The sequence below is a fragment of the Camelina sativa genome, chromosome 15, assembly GCF_030686135.1.
Source record: "Camelina sativa cultivar CO46 ecotype springtype chromosome 15, ASM3068613v1".
In the NCBI taxonomy this organism is placed as follows: domain Eukaryota; kingdom Viridiplantae; phylum Streptophyta; class Magnoliopsida; order Brassicales; family Brassicaceae; genus Camelina; species Camelina sativa.
In genome coordinates this window covers 16,435,449-16,453,573 of record NC_141894.1, presented here as the reverse complement: position 1 = coordinate 16,453,573, position 18,125 = coordinate 16,435,449, and the positions used below count along the sequence as shown (strand labels likewise).

The window sequence follows — 18,125 nt, the reverse complement described above, 5'->3', positions numbered from 1 at the left end:
TAATTCTACATATATAATAATTATTAGCTCTTGGATTTAGTCTTTTAGTGTTTTTTTTCTGAAACATTTGATATTGTTTAATGTTCCTTAGATGGTTATTTAATACTGCTTCTTAGGGGGTTATTGGTTCTATGATTTTAATGGATTTAGAAATCCAGACAAAAATCATGTCTTATTCAATCATTGATTTTAAAATACTTATCAAAATGATGTGTTATTGGTTCCATGATTTACAAATACTTGTTAAAATCCCATGTTATTCATTCAATGATTTGTTTTTGGATTTCAAAATCCACATTATGTTTTAAATGGATTTGAATGGATTTGAAAGTGTAAAATAGAAGGATTCAAATCCAAGGATAAAACATGTTATTTCAAAATCCATGTATTTTGATTTCTAGAATTTACAATTCCATATGGATTTATAAATTACCTCTCCAATGTGTTTTCTTTAAAAAAATTATTTTCTTGGTTCTAAATGAAATTGAAGAATTTTTTGCATTTTCTCGATTGTACATCAAAGACCATTCCAAAAGTGAACCACACTCCTCATAATGTGACATAACTAAGTAGGAAGATGTGGAGATACCAAATGCATATGAAGGAAATCAAATAGTGGATTAGTAGTAGAAATAAAGTCAATTGTAAGAGCGAGTAAGGAGCCAAAGATAATGGAGAATATATAAAAATTTGTTGAGCATATAAGGTTTATAAAGTTCAAATGGTGGTGACAAACCTGAGACAAGAGTTTTAGACAAATCTCAAATAAAAATGATCGAGATATGATAATTGTAAGGGATGATTGTCCTAATTTCTTTGTCTTTCCAAAAAAATAATCTAATAAATATTATTATTACTATTGTTTATCATATAGTACACATGCAGCTAATATACTAAATCCGAGATCATAGTGCACAACACATGCAGCTAATATACGTGCATACATTATGAGAAAACAAATGCCAATAAAAGAAATGGAGCTTTTACATGGCTCTCTCTCGTCACCAAATCATATGAAAAAAAAAAAATTAAAAGCCAAAGAGCGAAACTTTACTACTCTTTACACAGAGGATGTTAAATAAAGGGAACGAATACCAATTATTATCTCAGACTAAACAAACCTGATTGAAAAATTCTTTCCCTCTCTTGTAGACTTGCTTAATTAGTTAGTTATACGGAACGCTTGAAAATAAACCCTTTTTGCTTAATTCAAGTGCTCGGTTTGGTGGGTGTATAACTGAAGAATTACACCAACCAAATCCTTAATGAAAAAAGGATGATACCGTCGTTGACTCGCTCGCACACCAGACATATCTCTAGTTCGTGGTTAATCAAATAATAAAGGCGCCCATATAATGGTATCAAGTTTGCTTCTTGTTTATATGGTACTTTTAGGAAGCATCATCGAATAATTCATATTAATTCGATAGCATCAGGAAGTCAATAGATAGAAATAAATAGATGAATTTTGGGATCAGTCATTAGTTATTCGAAGTCGGCGACGCCTTCGCCGGCTGCTGCAAAATCATCCCCTCCGCGTTCACATATCTTCATAGGTAGCAATCAAAGTTGAACTCATCTTATTATCATGGATCTCAGGACCGGCTTCCTCATTGTTTTGAAATAACACATGCTGTGATTTAGACCACGGCTTTGAATGTCTGGAAGCCCTGCGCTTTGAATGAGGAGGTCTACGCTGCTGGATGCGGTACCGACCTTGAATCCTGAGAGAAACATTGGTTTTGATAGCATCAAGAAGTTGATAGAGAGAGATATATATATATAGATGAGTTTTGGGTTCAATATTTACTCGAGGTTGGCCTCTGCCTTCACATCTCCATGGATGTCACGACCGGCTTCCTCGAGCAAGCGTATATATTTCTCGTGGGCGATAACTATCGCCTCCTCGTCTGAGTCACTCAAGAATACCGTGAATGCTATCGGCTCCACCACCATCTTCGCTGCTGGCTGCTTCGGAATCTTCGCCTCCACCTCTGCCTGCTTCACATCTCCATGGCTAGCATTCAAAGCTGAACGCATCATTTCTTGGATCGCAGGACGGGCTTCCTCGAGGATACGGAAAAATTTCTCGTGGGCGATAATCATCTCCTCATCGTTTTGATATAACACATGCTGTGGTTTGGGCAACGGCTTTGAATGTCTGGAAGCCCTCCGCTTTGAATGAGGAGGTCTACGACGCTGGCTGCGGGACCGACCTTGAAACCTGAGAGAAATATTGATTTGATATAGCATCAAGAAACTGATAGAGAGAAATCTATAGATGAGGTTTGTGTTTCAATATTACTCGAGGTTGGCGGCCAAATCCTGTGGTTTAGACCCCTCGGCTGCTGGCTGCTGAAAAATTATCGCCTCTGCCTTCACATCTCCATTGCTAGCGTTCAAAGTCGAAGTCATCTTAAGGAAAAAAAACCAGTCACATAACACAAATACATAAAACTTAGGAGACAAACAAACCTGAAAAGCTGATAAACAACATTACTCAAACTTGAGATTTACATTTCTTACATGAAACAATGGGAGAAACTAGAGGACATAGAACTGTGAATAAAATAAAACAGAGGAATTTTACTGAATAATACTTTTACTGAATTCAAAACTTAAAGAACTTTACAATGAGTATAGTGAGCTTATATAGTAGTAAACAGAACATTCTAGAATTCTATCTAAGGGTAGGATTGAAGTCCACTTGGCTAACATCTAGCCACATACTTGAGCTGAGAGAACATTGAATTGGTTAGCAAGTACAATAGGAGTGCAGCGGGTTGGTATAGCCTTCGTCATGCTCTGTTCTGGTTGTGAGGCTGTCGGCCGATGTTCCGGTTGTGAGGTTGTCGGCCGATGTTCCGTTGAATGGTTCTGATGCAGAGCAGGACCACCTTGATGCAGAGTAGGACTGTCTTGATGCAGAGTAGGATCGTTTGTCCTCTTATGTTGAGACAATGACTTTTGATCATATGGGCCTTGAGAGGCCTTTACAGCTTGGGCTTGAGGCTTTACACTTTCATGCCCCCGCAAACTGAGTGTGGGAGAGAGTCGAACATTCAGTTTGTTGCGCAGATGCTGAAAAGGTCGTTGAGCCAAGGATTTAGTAAACGTATCTGCAAGCTGCTGATCAGCAGAAATGTGTTGGACCTCCAGGACACCAAGTGCAACACGTTCACGGACATAGTGATAATCAACGTCAAAGTGTTTAGAGCGGTTATGAAGAACTGGATTAGCGGAGAGATAGACAGCAGAGAGATTGTCACAGCGAAGAACCGCAGGATGAGATTGAGAGATTCCCAAGTCTTGAAGAACAGAGGAAATCCAAGTGAGTTCAAAGGCAGTCGCAGCAAGAGCTCGGTATTCAGCTTCAGTAGACGACCGTGACACAGTTGGTTGTCTCTTCGCCGACCAGGAAATAACATTTGATCCCAACAAAACACAAAATCCGGATGTGGAACGACGTGTATCCTTACAACCCGCATAGTCACTGTCAGAATAGGAGACAATAGAGAGATTTGTGTTCCGAGAAATATGCAGACCCATTGCAGACGTGCCACGAAGATAGCGAAGGATACGTTTGATGAGACCAAAGTCAGAAACTGTAGGAGCATGCATCCGTTGGCAGATGAAATTGACTGCAAACTGAATATCAGGGCGTGTAATCGTCAAATACTGAAGCTTTCCAGCAAGGCTCCGAAAGTAAGATGGCTCAGAAAATAATCGTGTATCCTTAAAAACGTGATCAAGACGCAAGGGAAGAGGAGTGTGACATGAGTTGCAGTTAGACATACTAGCGTGGTGAAGGATTTCTTCAGTGTATTTAGTCTGATGAAGAAACAGACCTTGAGGAGAGGACTGTGCTTGGATGCCAAGAAAATAGTGTAAGTTGCCTAAATCTTTCATCGCAAAACGAGAGCTTAGCTCCGCAATGAGAGACTTGAACAACGTAGGATTGGAGCCAGTGAGGAGTATATCATCGACATAAAGCAAGAGGACCAAGGTGTTACCATTATGGTGATAGGTGAACAACGACGGATCCGCTTTGCTGCAGACAAAACCAAACTCCAAGAGAAAGTTGCTAAACTTGTCATACCAAGCACGAGGGGCTTGCTTCAAGCCATAGAGAGCCTTTCGCAGAGAGCAGACATGATTTGGGTAAGCAACATCTTCGAAACCCGGTGGCTGAATCATATACACTTGCTCTTGTAAGTCACCGTGAAGAAACGCATTCTTCACATCAAGCTGAGTAATAGCCCAGTTCTTCGTAGTGGCAACAGTAAGTACAATCCTTATGGTAGAAGTTCGAACAACCGGACTATAAGTCTCATTAAAGTCAACACCAGGTTCTTGGTTGAAACATTTAGCAACAAGACGCGCCTTAAGCTTATTCACCGTGCCATCAGCATTAAGCTTAACCGTGAACACCCAACGACATCCTAAAATATTCATCTCAGCCGTAGCAGGAATCAAGGACCATGTATGATTCTTGTAAATGGAGTCAAGCTCATCTAACATAGCCTGTCGCCAACCCGGATGAGCCAGAGCCTCTGCTACAGTTGTCGGAAGAGATGGAATTGTTTTACTTGCGACAAGGGCATACCTCGGATTTGGTTTACTAATGCCAGCTCTAGACCGTGTAGTCATTGGATGAAGGGAGGACGTTGTTGCAGTGTTATCCGTATCTGTAGCGGGAGAAGCAGAGGGAATGTCCTCTGTTGTGAGAGTGGAATCATCGCCGGAGGATGACACTGGAGGACTCAAAGGTGAACATATGGTGTCATCTTGGGGATACTCCACCACACAATCAAGCGACAGCGGAGAGCTTGTGGTAGGTTGCGCAGGAAGAACCGGTAAAGTTCGAAATTGAGTATCAGCAGACTGCCAAGCCCCAAGAAGGCCAGTTGTATGTTGTGTAACCAGCTCTCTATACTTATCCATGAATGGGAAGCACGATTCATCAAAGATGACATGTCTATTGATGTAGACACGACCAGTTGGCGGGTAGAGACACCTATAACCTTTGTACTGAGGGTGATAGCCAAGAAAGACACATTGTAGAGAGCGAGGATCGAACTTATGCTGTGTAAATGGACGAAGACAGGGATAACACGCAGCACCGAAGACACGGAGAAAGGAATAATCCGGCTTCTTCTTGAACAACACCTCATGTGGACTTTGCTGATTCAACACCTTTGATGGAAGCAAGTTACTAACAAAGTTGGCTGAATAGAACGCCTCAACCCAATATTTAAGAGGTGTTTTACTATGAAATAGCATCAACAGACCAAGCTCAGTTAAATATCGATGTCTCCGTTCGGCGATACCATTTTGTTGTGGCGTGGATGGACACGACATTTGATGACGAATACCGTGACTTTGTAAGTGTGTTCGAAAACGAGTACTAATGAACTCACCACCACCATCACTTTGAAAAACTTTGATCTTTCTACCAAACTGATTCTCAATTTGTTTTTGAAAACCAATAAACACATCACAGAAATTGGACTTAGCTTTGAGAGGAAATATCCAAGAATATCGAGAAAACTCATCCACAAAAACAACATAATAACGGAATCCCTGAACTGATACAATTGGGGAAGGACCCCAAAGATCACAGTGAAGTTGATCAAGAGGGTTCAAAACAGTAGAAGTAGAAGAATAAAAAGGGAGCTGACAACTCTTTCCCATTTGGCAAGGTTCACAAACGGAAGTGGTGTTGTTCTTATTGATTGAAATTGCCTTGCTGGTTTGAAGAAGTTGAAGAATCTGAAAGTTTGCATGACCAAGACGTTGATGCCACACCATATCACTTGCAGCAACTTGTCGATTTGAATAAAATGCAACAAACTCTGGATTCTTCAACACATAGAGCCCTTCACTACGTGGCCCTCTTGTCACAACCTTCTGAGTTTGTAAGTCAATAACATATACGGCATTAGAATCAAAGAAAACCCCACAAGGGTAATCATCACACAGCTTTGAAACCGAGAGCAAAGATTTTTGCATAGACGGACAGACAAGAACATCACAGAGGGGAATACTACCTGCGGTTGTGGTAAGAGTGGTTGAGCCAACATGTGTGATGGGTTGATGTGTACCATCAGCAACCATCACATTCTCAGGTCCATTGTACGGTGTCGCAGATTGAAGGGAGTCAACTGTTGGAGTGATATGAGCCGTAGCTCCAGAGTCAGTCAACCACTCTCGACCACTGGCGTCTAAAACATGTAAGGCAGCCAGAGCTTGCGGAACATCATCACTCTGGTAGGAGGCATCAAACCGGTTCCAACATTTGAGAGCAACATGACCAACACGACCACAAATCTGACATACTGGTCGAGAATTAGAGGAATTACCAGACTGATTCGGGTTCCAACCAGAAGAGTTAACTTGTTGAGAAAAACCTCTGCCACGAGTTGAGTAGCCTCCTCGTCCTCGATGACCTCCACGTCCCCTCTGTCCAGAACCATGATAGCCACCTCTCTGAGTTTGGAAAGCAAGATGAGGCGAGACATCAGATGGAGTTTCATACGACTGCAGTTTGGAATCGAAGCCAGAGATCTCCAAGACAACATCATTAAACGTTGGAGATGGTGTGCGAGACATCGAGCTTTGAAGAACAGTGGTTATCGGGTCATATTCACGCCCCAAACCATTGAGGAAAGTGAATATCTTCATATTCTCATCAACTGGTTTACCAATGGAGCTCAAGTTGTCACACACGGCTCTAAACTCACGACAGTACGTAGTAAAATTTTTACCCTTGATATTCAGAAGCTGCAGGCGGCGTCGAAGATCAAACTCGCGAGCAACAGAGCTTTTGTTGAAGTTTCCAGCAAGAGACAACCAAACATCTTGAGATGTGGACAAGGCATGAACTAAGCCCAACACTTCTTCGGTGAGAGTACCAAAGATCCATGACTTTATGAGCTCGTCGGTACATATCCAAGCTTCATGCTCCGGATTTGGAGTGGCGACGGCGTTAGTGATGATAGTCGCCGGCGGTTTGACAATACTGCCATTAACAAAGCCAAGAAGTTTCTGACAACGGAGGAGAGACTCAAACTGGGTCTTCCACAAAAGATAATTGCTATCACTCAGTTTTATGGTAACTGAGCTAGCTACATGAAGAGATGACGGAAAAGGATAAGGACCAGGACCCTCTGCCATGACAGCACCGGTTAGGGTTTAAGAGAGCTCTGATACCATGTGAATAAAATAAAACAGAGGAATTTTACTGAATAATACTTTTACTGAATTCAAAACTTAAAGAACTTTACAATGAGTATAGTGAGCTTATATAGTAGTAAACAGAACATTCTAGAATTCTATCTAAGGGTAGGATTGAAGTCCACTTGGCTAACATCTAGCCACATACTTGAGCTGAGAGAACATTGAATTGGTTAGCAAGTACAATAGGAGTGCAGCGGGTTGGTATAGCCTTCGTCATGCTCTGTTCTGGTTGTGAGGCTGTCGGCCGATGTTCCGGTTGTGAGGTTGTCGGCCGATGTTCCGTTGAATGGTTCTGATGCAGAGCAGGACCACCTTGATGCAGAGTAGGACTGTCTTGATGCAGAGTAGGATCGTTTGTCCTCTTATGTTGAGACAATGACTTTTGATCATATGGGCCTTGAGAGGCCTTTACAGCTTGGGCTTGAGGCTTTACACTTTCAAGAACAGGTTTTGAAACAGTTGTTGGGTTTGACAAACACAAAACAAATGGGCCTTAATGGGCCAGACGAAATTGGCATTAAGGAAAGGAGAAGAAGAATCTGGAAATGATACATGTATATGTATGTTTCATCGATCAAGAAAGTGGAGGTAGGTGAAAGACAAGACATCAAAGAGAGTTCTAGAGAAAGAGAAGAAAAGGGGTTCTTCTTCAAGAAGCTTTCTCTTTTCTTTGTTGTGTTCTTGTTCTTGTATCCTCTTGTGTGCCAAAATCTGTAAACCAAAGAACATCACAAGTTAGTGGTGTGTGTAACCTCTTCATATAGTGGAAGTTGTGGGAGACGGTTCCCACCCGAGACGTACCAGTTAGAGGCCGGGAACTCGGTGATCAAATTCTCTTGTGTCATCATGTGTCATGTTCATGTTTTTGATCTATGAATCTTTAATCGGGTGTGAGGCGATGAGGGACCAAATGCAACAATTATCCTCACAAGTGGTATCAGAGCCCTTTACTTGATCTATGAACCCTTTACTTGAAGATTCAACATGTAAAGGGTTCAATATGTATGCCTGGAAAACATACATATATATGTATCATTTCCAGATTCTTCTTCTCCTTTCCTTAATGCCAATTTCGTCTGGCCCATTAAGGCCCATTTGTTTTGTGTTTGTCAAACCCAATAACAATCTCCACCTTTTGATAAAACAAACACTCATCGACAACAACGACATCTGAAAAACCAACCTCTTCTCTTCCTCTGTTCGTGAAGTCTAATGTCACCAGATGGCCACCTCCTCCGGCGTTCTACTCCGGCGAACTCCGGCCATCTCCGCCTCCTTATCCGGTGAGCATCTCTTCTCCGCTGGCAACCAGTTTTTTTTTTTTTTTTTCTTTCACCGAGTTCTTCTCATTCTCGACATGGAGAAGATGAAGCTTCTTAACTCCCCATGGTATAGTCCGAATTGGAGGCTAAATCTGGTCACCCCTGCATCTTCTCCGGCGAAGCAAAACTTCAGCCTCCACCTGTCTTACGACGGCTCACAATTTTGGTGGATCAAGAGACATATCTCCATATCTCAATTTCGTCTCTTGGTTCGATGAACCATGAATCAACACCATTTTCGCCGGCAATCTCCTTCGGCTGCTATCTCCACCAGCGGAGCTCTCCTCATGCATCTTCTCTGAGCTGTTCCGTTTTCACCGGCGAATCACGCCATCGCCGTCACCGTCCAGCTCAGGTACCCTCTAATCTCTTCCTTCCTCGTTGTGTTCTCAGCAACAATTAGAGATTAGTTTCTTCTAATTTCCAGAGATTTTGAAACTCAATTTCAAAACTCAAAAGTTATTTCAGGCCAAGTGTTTCATCTTTTCTCCGTTGAAACTTTCCGGTGAGTCCAACCAGAAATTCCTCTGCAAATCTCAGGTACATCTAATCTCTCTCTTGTCTCTACTTGCGACTCTTAGAGATTAGGATCTTCTTACAACTTCCAGAAATTTTGAAACTTAAATTTCCACTTCGAAACCAATTTCAGGTTCTCCGACAAGCTTCACAGCTTCTCTAACGAGCTCCACCATGCTTACTCATCTGATACTCAGGTAAGCTGTTTCTTTTGCCCGTAGCAGCTCCATCTCAATTTCTGGATTTTACCTGAGGAAAACTTAATCCTCCTTTTATATTTTGTTTCTCCATTGAAGTGACTCTACCTGGACAATTGCTTATGCCTGAACCCTTTACATGTTGAACCCTTTACATGTTGAAGATTCAAGGAAATGATACCACTTGTTGAAGATTCAAGGAAAAAGTTCAGAGCAGATGACTATGAAGCTAGAAACTGCTTGAGGCAAAGAAGGTCGATAACTCAGAAAGAATTCAGTAAGGTTTGAGAAGTGTTGGATGAAGGGTTTTAGTCTCAGGTTTAATGGAGGTCAATGCAGCCATGCATTGACAGAAGGAAAGGTTATACTTGTTTTCTTTTGGCATCAAAAGAATAGAATTGAGGGCTGGTTGTGAAGCAGGCATTGATGTTTTAGTGGATTCCCAAATACTAAGGAAAAGTATTGTGTGGAATGGTGTTTTACAGCGATAAAAGGGTTGTCACAAGTGTGGTGTGACAGGATGTTGCTGTAAACGGGAAGTCTCTGGTGTTATGGTTTAGCAGATTGATAAGAGATTGATATTGAGTTTCCTAGTGGTGAAAAACCTGCTAGTAAAAGAGGATATTTAAGCACAAGAGCTGAATGAATGTTGTATCGAAAGTCCTCCAAATGGGATCAGTTTGGAGGCGGGTTCCATCAGTGATGATGATCGCGGTACAAGATGGACTCAGGGTTGTGGTTGTTGAAACAAAGGCAGTAAGCTCAATCTCAGTTTTGCTAAATGTGGTGGTTACAGCAAGGAAGTATGGCAAAGGCTGTAAGCTGGTAATGAGTGTAAGACAGTTTCAAAGGAGGCAGCAATGGTTCTGAATATGTGAGTGTGCACTGATGCAGAATAGTTTGAGCAAAGGATGAGCAAAGAAATTTGTGTCGAAAGTCTTCCTAGCTAGGTGGAGTTAGGCGGCGTGTTCTGTTGGTAACAACAGCGGTACAAAGTGATGCTCAAATCTAAGGTGCTCAAACAGGTGAAGAGTAAGTCAAAGACTGTTTCAAGGAAATGAAGCATGAGTGACTTAAAGAGTTATTTTCTGCAGTTGATTCAACAAGAAGTTTACTTGTCAGCAAGGTTCAGTTTAAACAAGATGTTTGGATCAGGGTTTGTGTCGAAAGTCTATCTAGCAAGATGTAGCTTGATGGCGGGTTCTGTTAGGCTTAACAGCGGTACAAAGAGATGTCCAAGTCATAAGAGTTTAAACAGAAAGGTGTTGGAATCATGGATTGTTTCAAGGGCTGAGGCAAGTATGATTCAAGTTTCTGGCAAGTGGTTTACTAAGAGGTTGAATCTAAGATCAGGGCACATGTGACATAAAGGAAATCAAAACAAGGTTCCACGGCAAGTCACGGTTCCAAGAAATCCAAGGGAATGTAGAAAAGAAAAGGTACCTGTGAGTAATCAGAAGTCGCAAGGTGTAGACTCTGATTGTAGGTGGAGCTGTTTTGAAGAAAGAAGAAACCAAGTTAAGATTTCATGGTGTCTTACAGAATTAAAAAAAAAAATCCAGAGACAAAAGAAAATGATTCAAGGTACAATTGTTTACCTGGAGTCATTGGAACAGAAAAAAGGACGAACAGATCGTCGGAGTTGCTGCAAAGGAAGGAAAATGCAGAAGTGTGAGGAAGAGAAACAAGCCTGCTATGATATCCTCAATGTCGCCTGAAGGAAGATACAGCTCCAGGTAACCCCAATCGACATTATACGCTGACAAGAAGAAGAACAGAGGAACAAGTCAGCTTTGGGAAATTAAAAATAAAACTATGTCGATAAAAGGAGATTAGGAGGATTAAGGGAGTTACATGTAGGCATCTGGAATTACTGTGAAGAGACTTAGATTCCAGGTGGAGCTGTTGGTTAAGGTTCAAGGAACAACAATTTAGTTTTTCATTGTTAGTTCTTGAATTTGAAAGTATGAGCCAAGAAAGGGTGACCGATGATAAGAGGAGTTTGGTTACTTGTGGAGACTGGAGAATCAGTTGTCAAGAGTTGGAGACTGATTCCAAGTGGAGTTTCTGTGATGAAAATTCAGGAAATCCAAGTAAAGATTTTGGTGGCTCAAAGGGGAAACACTTCAGCAGCTAGAGAGAGGAAGTTGAGAGAAGTTACAGAACGTCAAAGAGAGTTCTAGAGAGTGAGTGACAAGGAGTGTCCTTTCTTTCTTGGTGAGTCTTGATCCTTGAGTGAGAACCTGTAAAATAGAATAACACCACAAGATCAGTGGTGTGTTGTAATCTCCCTTCATATAGTGGAAGTTGTGGGAGACGGTTCCCACCCGAGACGTAGCGGTTTGAGGCCGTGAACTCGGTGATCAAATTTCTGTGTGTGTTCTCTTTTATTTGCAACCTTTACTTCTCAATTCCTCAACAGAAACAGCTTTCTTCAACATAAACATGTTTTGAAACATCTTTCTTCTACATTAACAGGTTTTGAAACAGCTTTATCCAAAATCCAAAACACCTTTTCACATAACAGTACTTCAAATTCAAACATCATATATTAACAAAAAGAAAACATTAAAATCTAATCCGAATGAACTTAATAAGATTCATGAATATCAGAGAATGTAGGGATAAATCAACAGAGACAAAATGGAGAATGCAGAGAAGGGCATCCTAATACTCTTGAAGAAGAGAAGTCTAAAAGGACCAAGTTATCTCACAAAATGCAGACAACACATTATTAAATCACAGAGAGAGACACAAGAATAACTCGGGATAACATCTAAAAGGACCAAGCTTTCTAACTTAAACCAGTCACAGAACATAAATATTAAAACCTAGGAGGAAACAAATAAACAAACCTCAAAAATCAAGAGATAATACAATTCAATAATCATCAGTGACTCAATGTGAATGACATTAAGTCAATATCCTTTTTGATTCTACATGAAACAAATGATTGGGAGGTCTTATACAGGTTGCGGACTGGGTTAAAGAAAACAAGACTGTGAAACACAGCGTTCATTACAATAATAATTACAAGGTTGGATAGAAAAGAGATATATAAGAAACGAGAAAGCAGTGAAAACAAAAACCACATAACTCAGTGACTGACTCAATGATGCTTACAGAGAAAATGTCATACTGACTCGGAGAAATCTCCATAGTAAAACTGACGAACACAGAATCACGAGAAATTACGCAAAATCAGAATATATATATAGCCACTAAAAGGAATTACGAAAAGTTACAGAAAATGGTAAGCGCGAGAGAGGAGAGGACAAACCGGCGAGAAATCCGACAAGAGGAAGAAAAGGAGTGGAAAAAATCCAATTTATTTCTGGCGATAATTTTGTAATACCAAAAAAATATATATTCCATTCCCTTATTAGAACGTATCACAATGTTAGCTTGCTTCGGTACAAGAAACTGTGAACTTTTATAGTACAAAAAAAATACTTCATGAATCTTCTTTAAGAATTTAAATACATAAAACAGTAGAAACAAAGACTTAACATAACATTTACGAAGAATTCGAATCCAGTTTACAGCTAATTACACACCCCATTATTTTTTCTTCTTTCCTCATCTCCACTTTTCATTTTTACTGCCAAGTCACAAGGTATGAAGTCATTAGTACACCATAAACTGTACCAAGAGAACTCAGATAGTATATCAATGTTTGCCAGCTTTGGCTCAAGAAACTTTGTGAACACACACATTCACTTATGTTAATCGGCGAATAATAAATACTCAAGCGATTGGATTCTAAATAGCTGGCCCCTGCAAGCACCAAGATTCAAATGTAATTTGGTTTCTGAATCTCTCTATCTAAGCCCTAGTGAAACTAACACACAGAATGTTCATTATCACCAAAACAACAAAGGCTATATAATAAGTGACAAGGTCAATGACATTTTCACCTAATACCGGTGAAAACTTCTCCTAACAAGGCGCAATTACAATGATTCTAAAATCTATTGTAGTTCAATCAAATAAGAGATAGTGGAAGAAGATCATACCAGTGGCAGAAGTAAGCAAAACTCAAATGCGGATCAAACCACCAATCTGAGCTTCCTCGGGGTGGAAAACATCGCTAATAGATACAGTTGAGCAGAAACTAGCAACTTTATGAAACTTATTAACAGGAGAAGGCAAACGAGGCACTCTTCTCCAACTACACTTGCCATTCTCACCAATCTCACATACACAAGCTGGAAACTTCTTATGACAATCATCATTAAACACATAAACAAGATTCCCAGAGCCAACACATTTCAAACTCCTAAACTTGTTACTATCCTCTTCCTCCTCATCCTCGTTATCAACTAATCCAAACAACAAATCCTCAGGCATAACCGCTATTTCGCTAAACTCCATAGAACCTTCTTCGATTCTCCATAGATTAAACGAGAAACCACACATCCCACCGAGAACAAGCATACCGTTACACGAATTCAAGAACGCAAACGAGAGTCCAGGTGGTTTAAGCGTTTGAACATCACTCCAGGTATACGAATCCAAGCAAAACGACGAGATGAAGTAGGAATAGTTATCGAAAACGTAGAACCTTCTCCTAAACAGAGCCGAGGTTAGAGTCTGATGATCCTGACCAGATCTGAAATCAGCAGGGAGTGGTGAACAGAGCTCCCATGAGTCAAGAACCGGATCGTAGACTTGTACAGCTAACCGTTCCTCGATGTCAACTAATCCGCCGATTCGCGAAGATCCACCGACGAGGATCAGCTTGGATGCGCCGGAACGAGCCGTGAAAACGCTTAACAGAGGATTGATTCGAGGAAACCGAACAGGGGAAGTGAATCGCCAATTAGGTTTGAGGATCGGTGAGAAGGAGAAACGAGGAGCGGTGGTGAAGAGGAAGCGATCAGATCCGACGAGGTGATCGGAGGAAGAGGAGGAGGAAGGGAGACGGAGCCAGGAATTGGAGAGAGGATCGAAAGCGAAGGATTGGTTGTGGAAAGAGCAAGTGTTGTGGATACCGAAGAGGAAGAGCCATGGTGATGATGAAGACGGAGAGGGAGAAGGAGGAGGAAGAGAGGTGATGATTGAACGCCATAGCTTAGAGACGAGAGTGAAACGGACTAAGGAAGGGATTGGGAGATGGGAGAGGATTGATTCGGTTACGTCGATGTTTAGTGTGTTGAAGGATGATGATGATTCGAATCCTGGATTGATATCTGACATTTTTGAGTTCTCTCCTTTGTTGATTTCGTTGTTTTGAGGAGAAGAAGTAGACAGAGAGCATGAATAAATGCGACGATGGAGAGAACGCGTGACCGAGAATTTGGGAGATGAAAAGTGTACGGTTTTCTGAATTATTGCAAAAAATAGATAGCAAATGTGTCTTTTTTTTTTTCCAAAAAATATTTTTATTTTAGCCATTAAAAGGCTTCTCGAATGAATCCACTTATGATTATTTATAGTAATAATTAGAGAACTAATTTTTTATTGCAATTTCAATGTATTAAATATTGTATCGAAGTTTATACTTTTAATAAAAGAAAAAAAAAATTAGTATTTAAAAGGTTACTGGTGAATTGTATCTGAGATTTTTGATGCCGGTTTGTTGGTTGTATAGGTGTAGATTTTGTTGGTTTATATTTTGTTGATGTAAGTTTTTTTGCTGTAATATTTTTAAAAATAAGAAAACATGATCAAATGTAAAATTTGTGTGTAAATTTAAGTTTTAATAACCTGGTCCATTTCACATCATTTAATAAAATTCTACTGATAGTTTTAAAAAAAAAAATCTTTAATTTATTTCTTATTTTGTGCAGATTCAAAAATTCAAAAACTTGGCAAAAAAAAATTTATATAGACTGTACAGCAAAAAAAAATTTGGCTGTAGGATTTTCACCTGCTATAACATTCTATTTTTTTTGGGTAGTAATTTAAAAACTAAAACGACAACATGATTGGTAAAACTGTAAAATTGTATGGTTTTCGAAAACATGATTCGTAAAAATATATGGCTTTAGAAAAAATGGTTAAAAAAAAAAGTACGGTCCAACAATCACACTTAAAAGAAAACAAGTCTGTAAACATTAGAAGTTGAGGATATTCGAATCATATACCGTACAAGTTTTTGCAATTTTTTTGCAATATGATTTTAACTTGCAAAGGTTTAAACACAAGGAAACAAGAAGGTTTAGAGTTGGTTGAGGATTTTATTCACGTGGTGGTTGAAAGAGAGGCAAATTATTCATTTAATTTGGAGGTTTATACTTCATGATCTCACAACCTTGTATTATAATCCAAAAAGTGTTAACATTATATCCATAAATCATGCCGTATTTTATGCAAATTCTTTTAGTAGCTTTCATTTAGATCAGCGTCAGCACATGAATTCAAACGTCTTAAATTTAAGATTATCAAATTAGTCTTTTTTCGATTTATTATTAACCAATTTATTTTCTAGATATTTTTAATTCCCGGCTTTAAACAAATTTAAAGAACTCTTTACATTGTTTTACCTTGTTTCAGTATTCTGTTAAATCTTTATTTTGAAGTCCAAACCATTTTGATTTTTTCCGCCAATACCATAAACCATATGACCTAATAACACAATTTTAAATCAGATTATAATTTTTAGACTGAATGTTACATTATCCCACTACCACACTAAAAAAAATCTTCAATAACAATAACAGTGATTTACACCATTTTACTAGTGGCAATCTAATTCGGTATATCAGATTAAATTTTAGAGCTAAAAAGAAAAGTAATATATTTGTAAATTTCTTCATCATACTCAATTCTATAAAAGTACATAAAGAAGAATGAAATCACCGAAGAACAATGGTAAAGGTTAATTACAGTGGCATTGGATTTTTACTTGCAAAATTTATCTAGGGATGAGAATCATCAATTGGTTGTCCTTGTCGTTGCCTTCATACACCACACCTAATCTTTCTCTTCACAACTCTAACACCACAACTGCAAAATCCAAAAAATAGGTAAAAGAACTTAGACAAATAAATACACAAATCAGACATAGCAAAAGAATATAAATTTTGTGATCAATCACTGTGATTTAAAATGTAAAAAAAAAATATGGGTTTCTGAAAGAAAAAACAGAAAGTTATATGTATAGGAAATTCAAAAACATTTCTTAGTTCTTTTGTTAAAATAAAATGAAATTGAATAATGTGGTCTTACATTCAGAATCAGTAGTGATCCAGTTGCCTTTCCTGGATCTGCAGTGGTAGAGTGGCGTAGGACCCAAGGAAACAAGGATTGCTGGTGAAGAAACTATAGAGATCTGATCAGAGGAAGAGTGTGTTGTGCAACTCTCACTACTCTCCCATCTCAAACTTATATTTGCAGATACACTACTCATCCTTTTTGTTGATTCTTCATTATTCACCTCTCTCATCATCTTCAACTTTTTTCGGTTTCTCAACTCCACCATTATCTGAAATATTATATATGTTTAGTTACTAATCCATTTGAGTTATCTAATGGGTTTGAGCCAATGAGAAAAATTAAAACAGACCTTAGGAGTAAAGAATTTGACAGCTTTGTCGGATTTGGCTGCTGCAGCCCATTTGATGAGCTCCTTCATTCTTAAAAGTGTGGCTTTACCTTTGCTCTGTTCGCTTTTTACCTTCCCTTTATTGGTTTCGTCTTGTTTCTCTGATTCCAAGACTTTGCTAGCCTTTTTAGGATCAAACCTTGTTGATGTCACTTCTTCTCCTCCTCCTCTTTGTGCTTTCATCTTTGCCATGGAGCGAACTAACTGTTCCCTCCTAAAGCTACTAACTCTTCTTAAATTCAGTGTGCTATAGAAACAAGCCTTTGCTACATCTTTTCTACACCATAACCATATTCCTCTGTAACTGTTTTTATGTTTAGACCCTCTTGTAGATGATCTTCTTGTTCTCTGATCTGTGTAATCTTGATCACATTTATCAAATGATTTTGTCAGACAACACAATGGTTACTATAATCATTATTAATTAGCCAAAAACTTGTTTACTAAAAGTTTAAAATTACAAGAGTAGATAATCTACATAAGCTCACCATATATATAATATATAAACAAAAATGTCAAACTTTCTAGTAATAATAAGGTAAGATATAAAACATGAACTGTAGTACATTGTGAACTAAGGATCAAGAAATATGTTGTTACTTACTTGCTAGAGTTGTGGTTGGTTCATGATCAGTACAACTGATTGAACTGGACTCTGATCTCTCTGTTTCCTTTCCTAACTTAAAGAGCCATTGAAAGATCTGGTCAAAACCCACAAAAATTAAACTCTTATAAATATGGTCCTTTGTGTTATGGACACATGTGAATGATATGGAACACATGTGACTATGACTAACCTCCATGTTCTGGCCGAAGATGCTTTTTTTTTGGTATAATATAGTATAGCGCTTGTGTGATTATTCGCCTCTGTATATTTCTGGTGGGTCAAACGTAGATCTGTCCCAAATGTGTCAAACAGATTCCCCCTTACACATATAATTAGAGACTTTGGATCAGAAGATGAAGACAAGAGATGACTTGGGAAACTAAAGAAGATATAAGTGTTTTAAATAATTTGTTTGACTCAATCTAATTTGGGGTGTATACGGAAACTCATGAACGTGGCATTGTACCAAAGTGGGTTTATATACATACACATGCTTCTGTGGGTTGTGGGTTGTAGCTCTACTTCGTATCAAGGCCTTGTTGCCATTACCCGCAGCCACACACTTGTAAGTTAAGCCATTTAAATTCACAGGGTCCCTCAAACTGAAGTATTTTCAAAATTAGAAATTTCTAGAAGATTTACAGCATGAGTACATGTGTATGTAAGCTCTCTCCGTTTAACTCAAGTCACCTGGG

General features: G+C 39.1%; 3 protein-coding genes across 5 annotated transcripts; all 3 read right to left on the bottom strand.

Annotated features, from left to right (window-relative positions):
* Positions 1-1,356: 1,356 nt before the first annotated feature.
* LOC104747037 (uncharacterized) lies at positions 1,357-2,620 on the bottom strand. 2 transcript variants are annotated; one of them, XM_010468605.3, is made up of 4 exons: positions 2,527-2,620; positions 2,306-2,415; positions 1,811-2,224; positions 1,357-1,724 (listed from the first exon to the last, which is right to left on the bottom strand). In XM_010468605.3, exons 2-4 carry the CDS (start codon positions 2,413-2,415, stop codon positions 1,541-1,543), a joined length of 708 nt encoding a protein of 235 aa, XP_010466907.1. In that variant the 5' UTR covers positions 2,527-2,620; the 3' UTR covers positions 1,357-1,540. The 2 variants fall into 2 exon arrangements, with proteins under 2 accessions (XP_010466907.1, XP_010466906.2); XM_010468604.3 differs by having other exon boundaries at positions 2,306-2,620.
* Positions 2,621-12,618: 9,998 nt separating this feature from the next.
* On the bottom strand, positions 12,619-14,738 carry LOC104747036 (F-box/kelch-repeat protein At3g24760). Of its 2 annotated transcripts, none has more exons than XM_087489570.1 (2): positions 13,291-14,738; positions 12,619-13,051 (listed from the first exon to the last, which is right to left on the bottom strand). In XM_087489570.1, exon 1 carries the CDS (start codon positions 14,669-14,671, stop codon positions 13,313-13,315), a length of 1,359 nt encoding a protein of 452 aa, XP_087345696.1. In that variant the 5' UTR covers positions 14,672-14,738; the 3' UTR covers positions 12,619-13,051; positions 13,291-13,312. The 2 variants fall into 2 exon arrangements, with proteins under 2 accessions (XP_087345696.1, XP_010466904.2); XM_010468602.3 differs by having other exon boundaries at positions 12,619-12,875.
* A 1,278-nt stretch (positions 14,739-16,016) lies between these two features.
* Positions 16,017-17,880, bottom strand: LOC104747035 (uncharacterized). The gene is made up of 5 exons (XM_010468601.3): positions 17,621-17,880; positions 17,428-17,524; positions 16,785-17,185; positions 16,448-16,703; positions 16,017-16,225 (listed from the first exon to the last, which is right to left on the bottom strand). The coding sequence occupies exons 1-5, from the start codon at positions 17,624-17,626 to the stop codon at positions 16,206-16,208; spliced, it is 780 nt and encodes a 259-aa protein (XP_010466903.2). The 5' UTR covers positions 17,627-17,880; the 3' UTR covers positions 16,017-16,205.
* Positions 17,881-18,125: the final 245 nt, after the last annotated feature.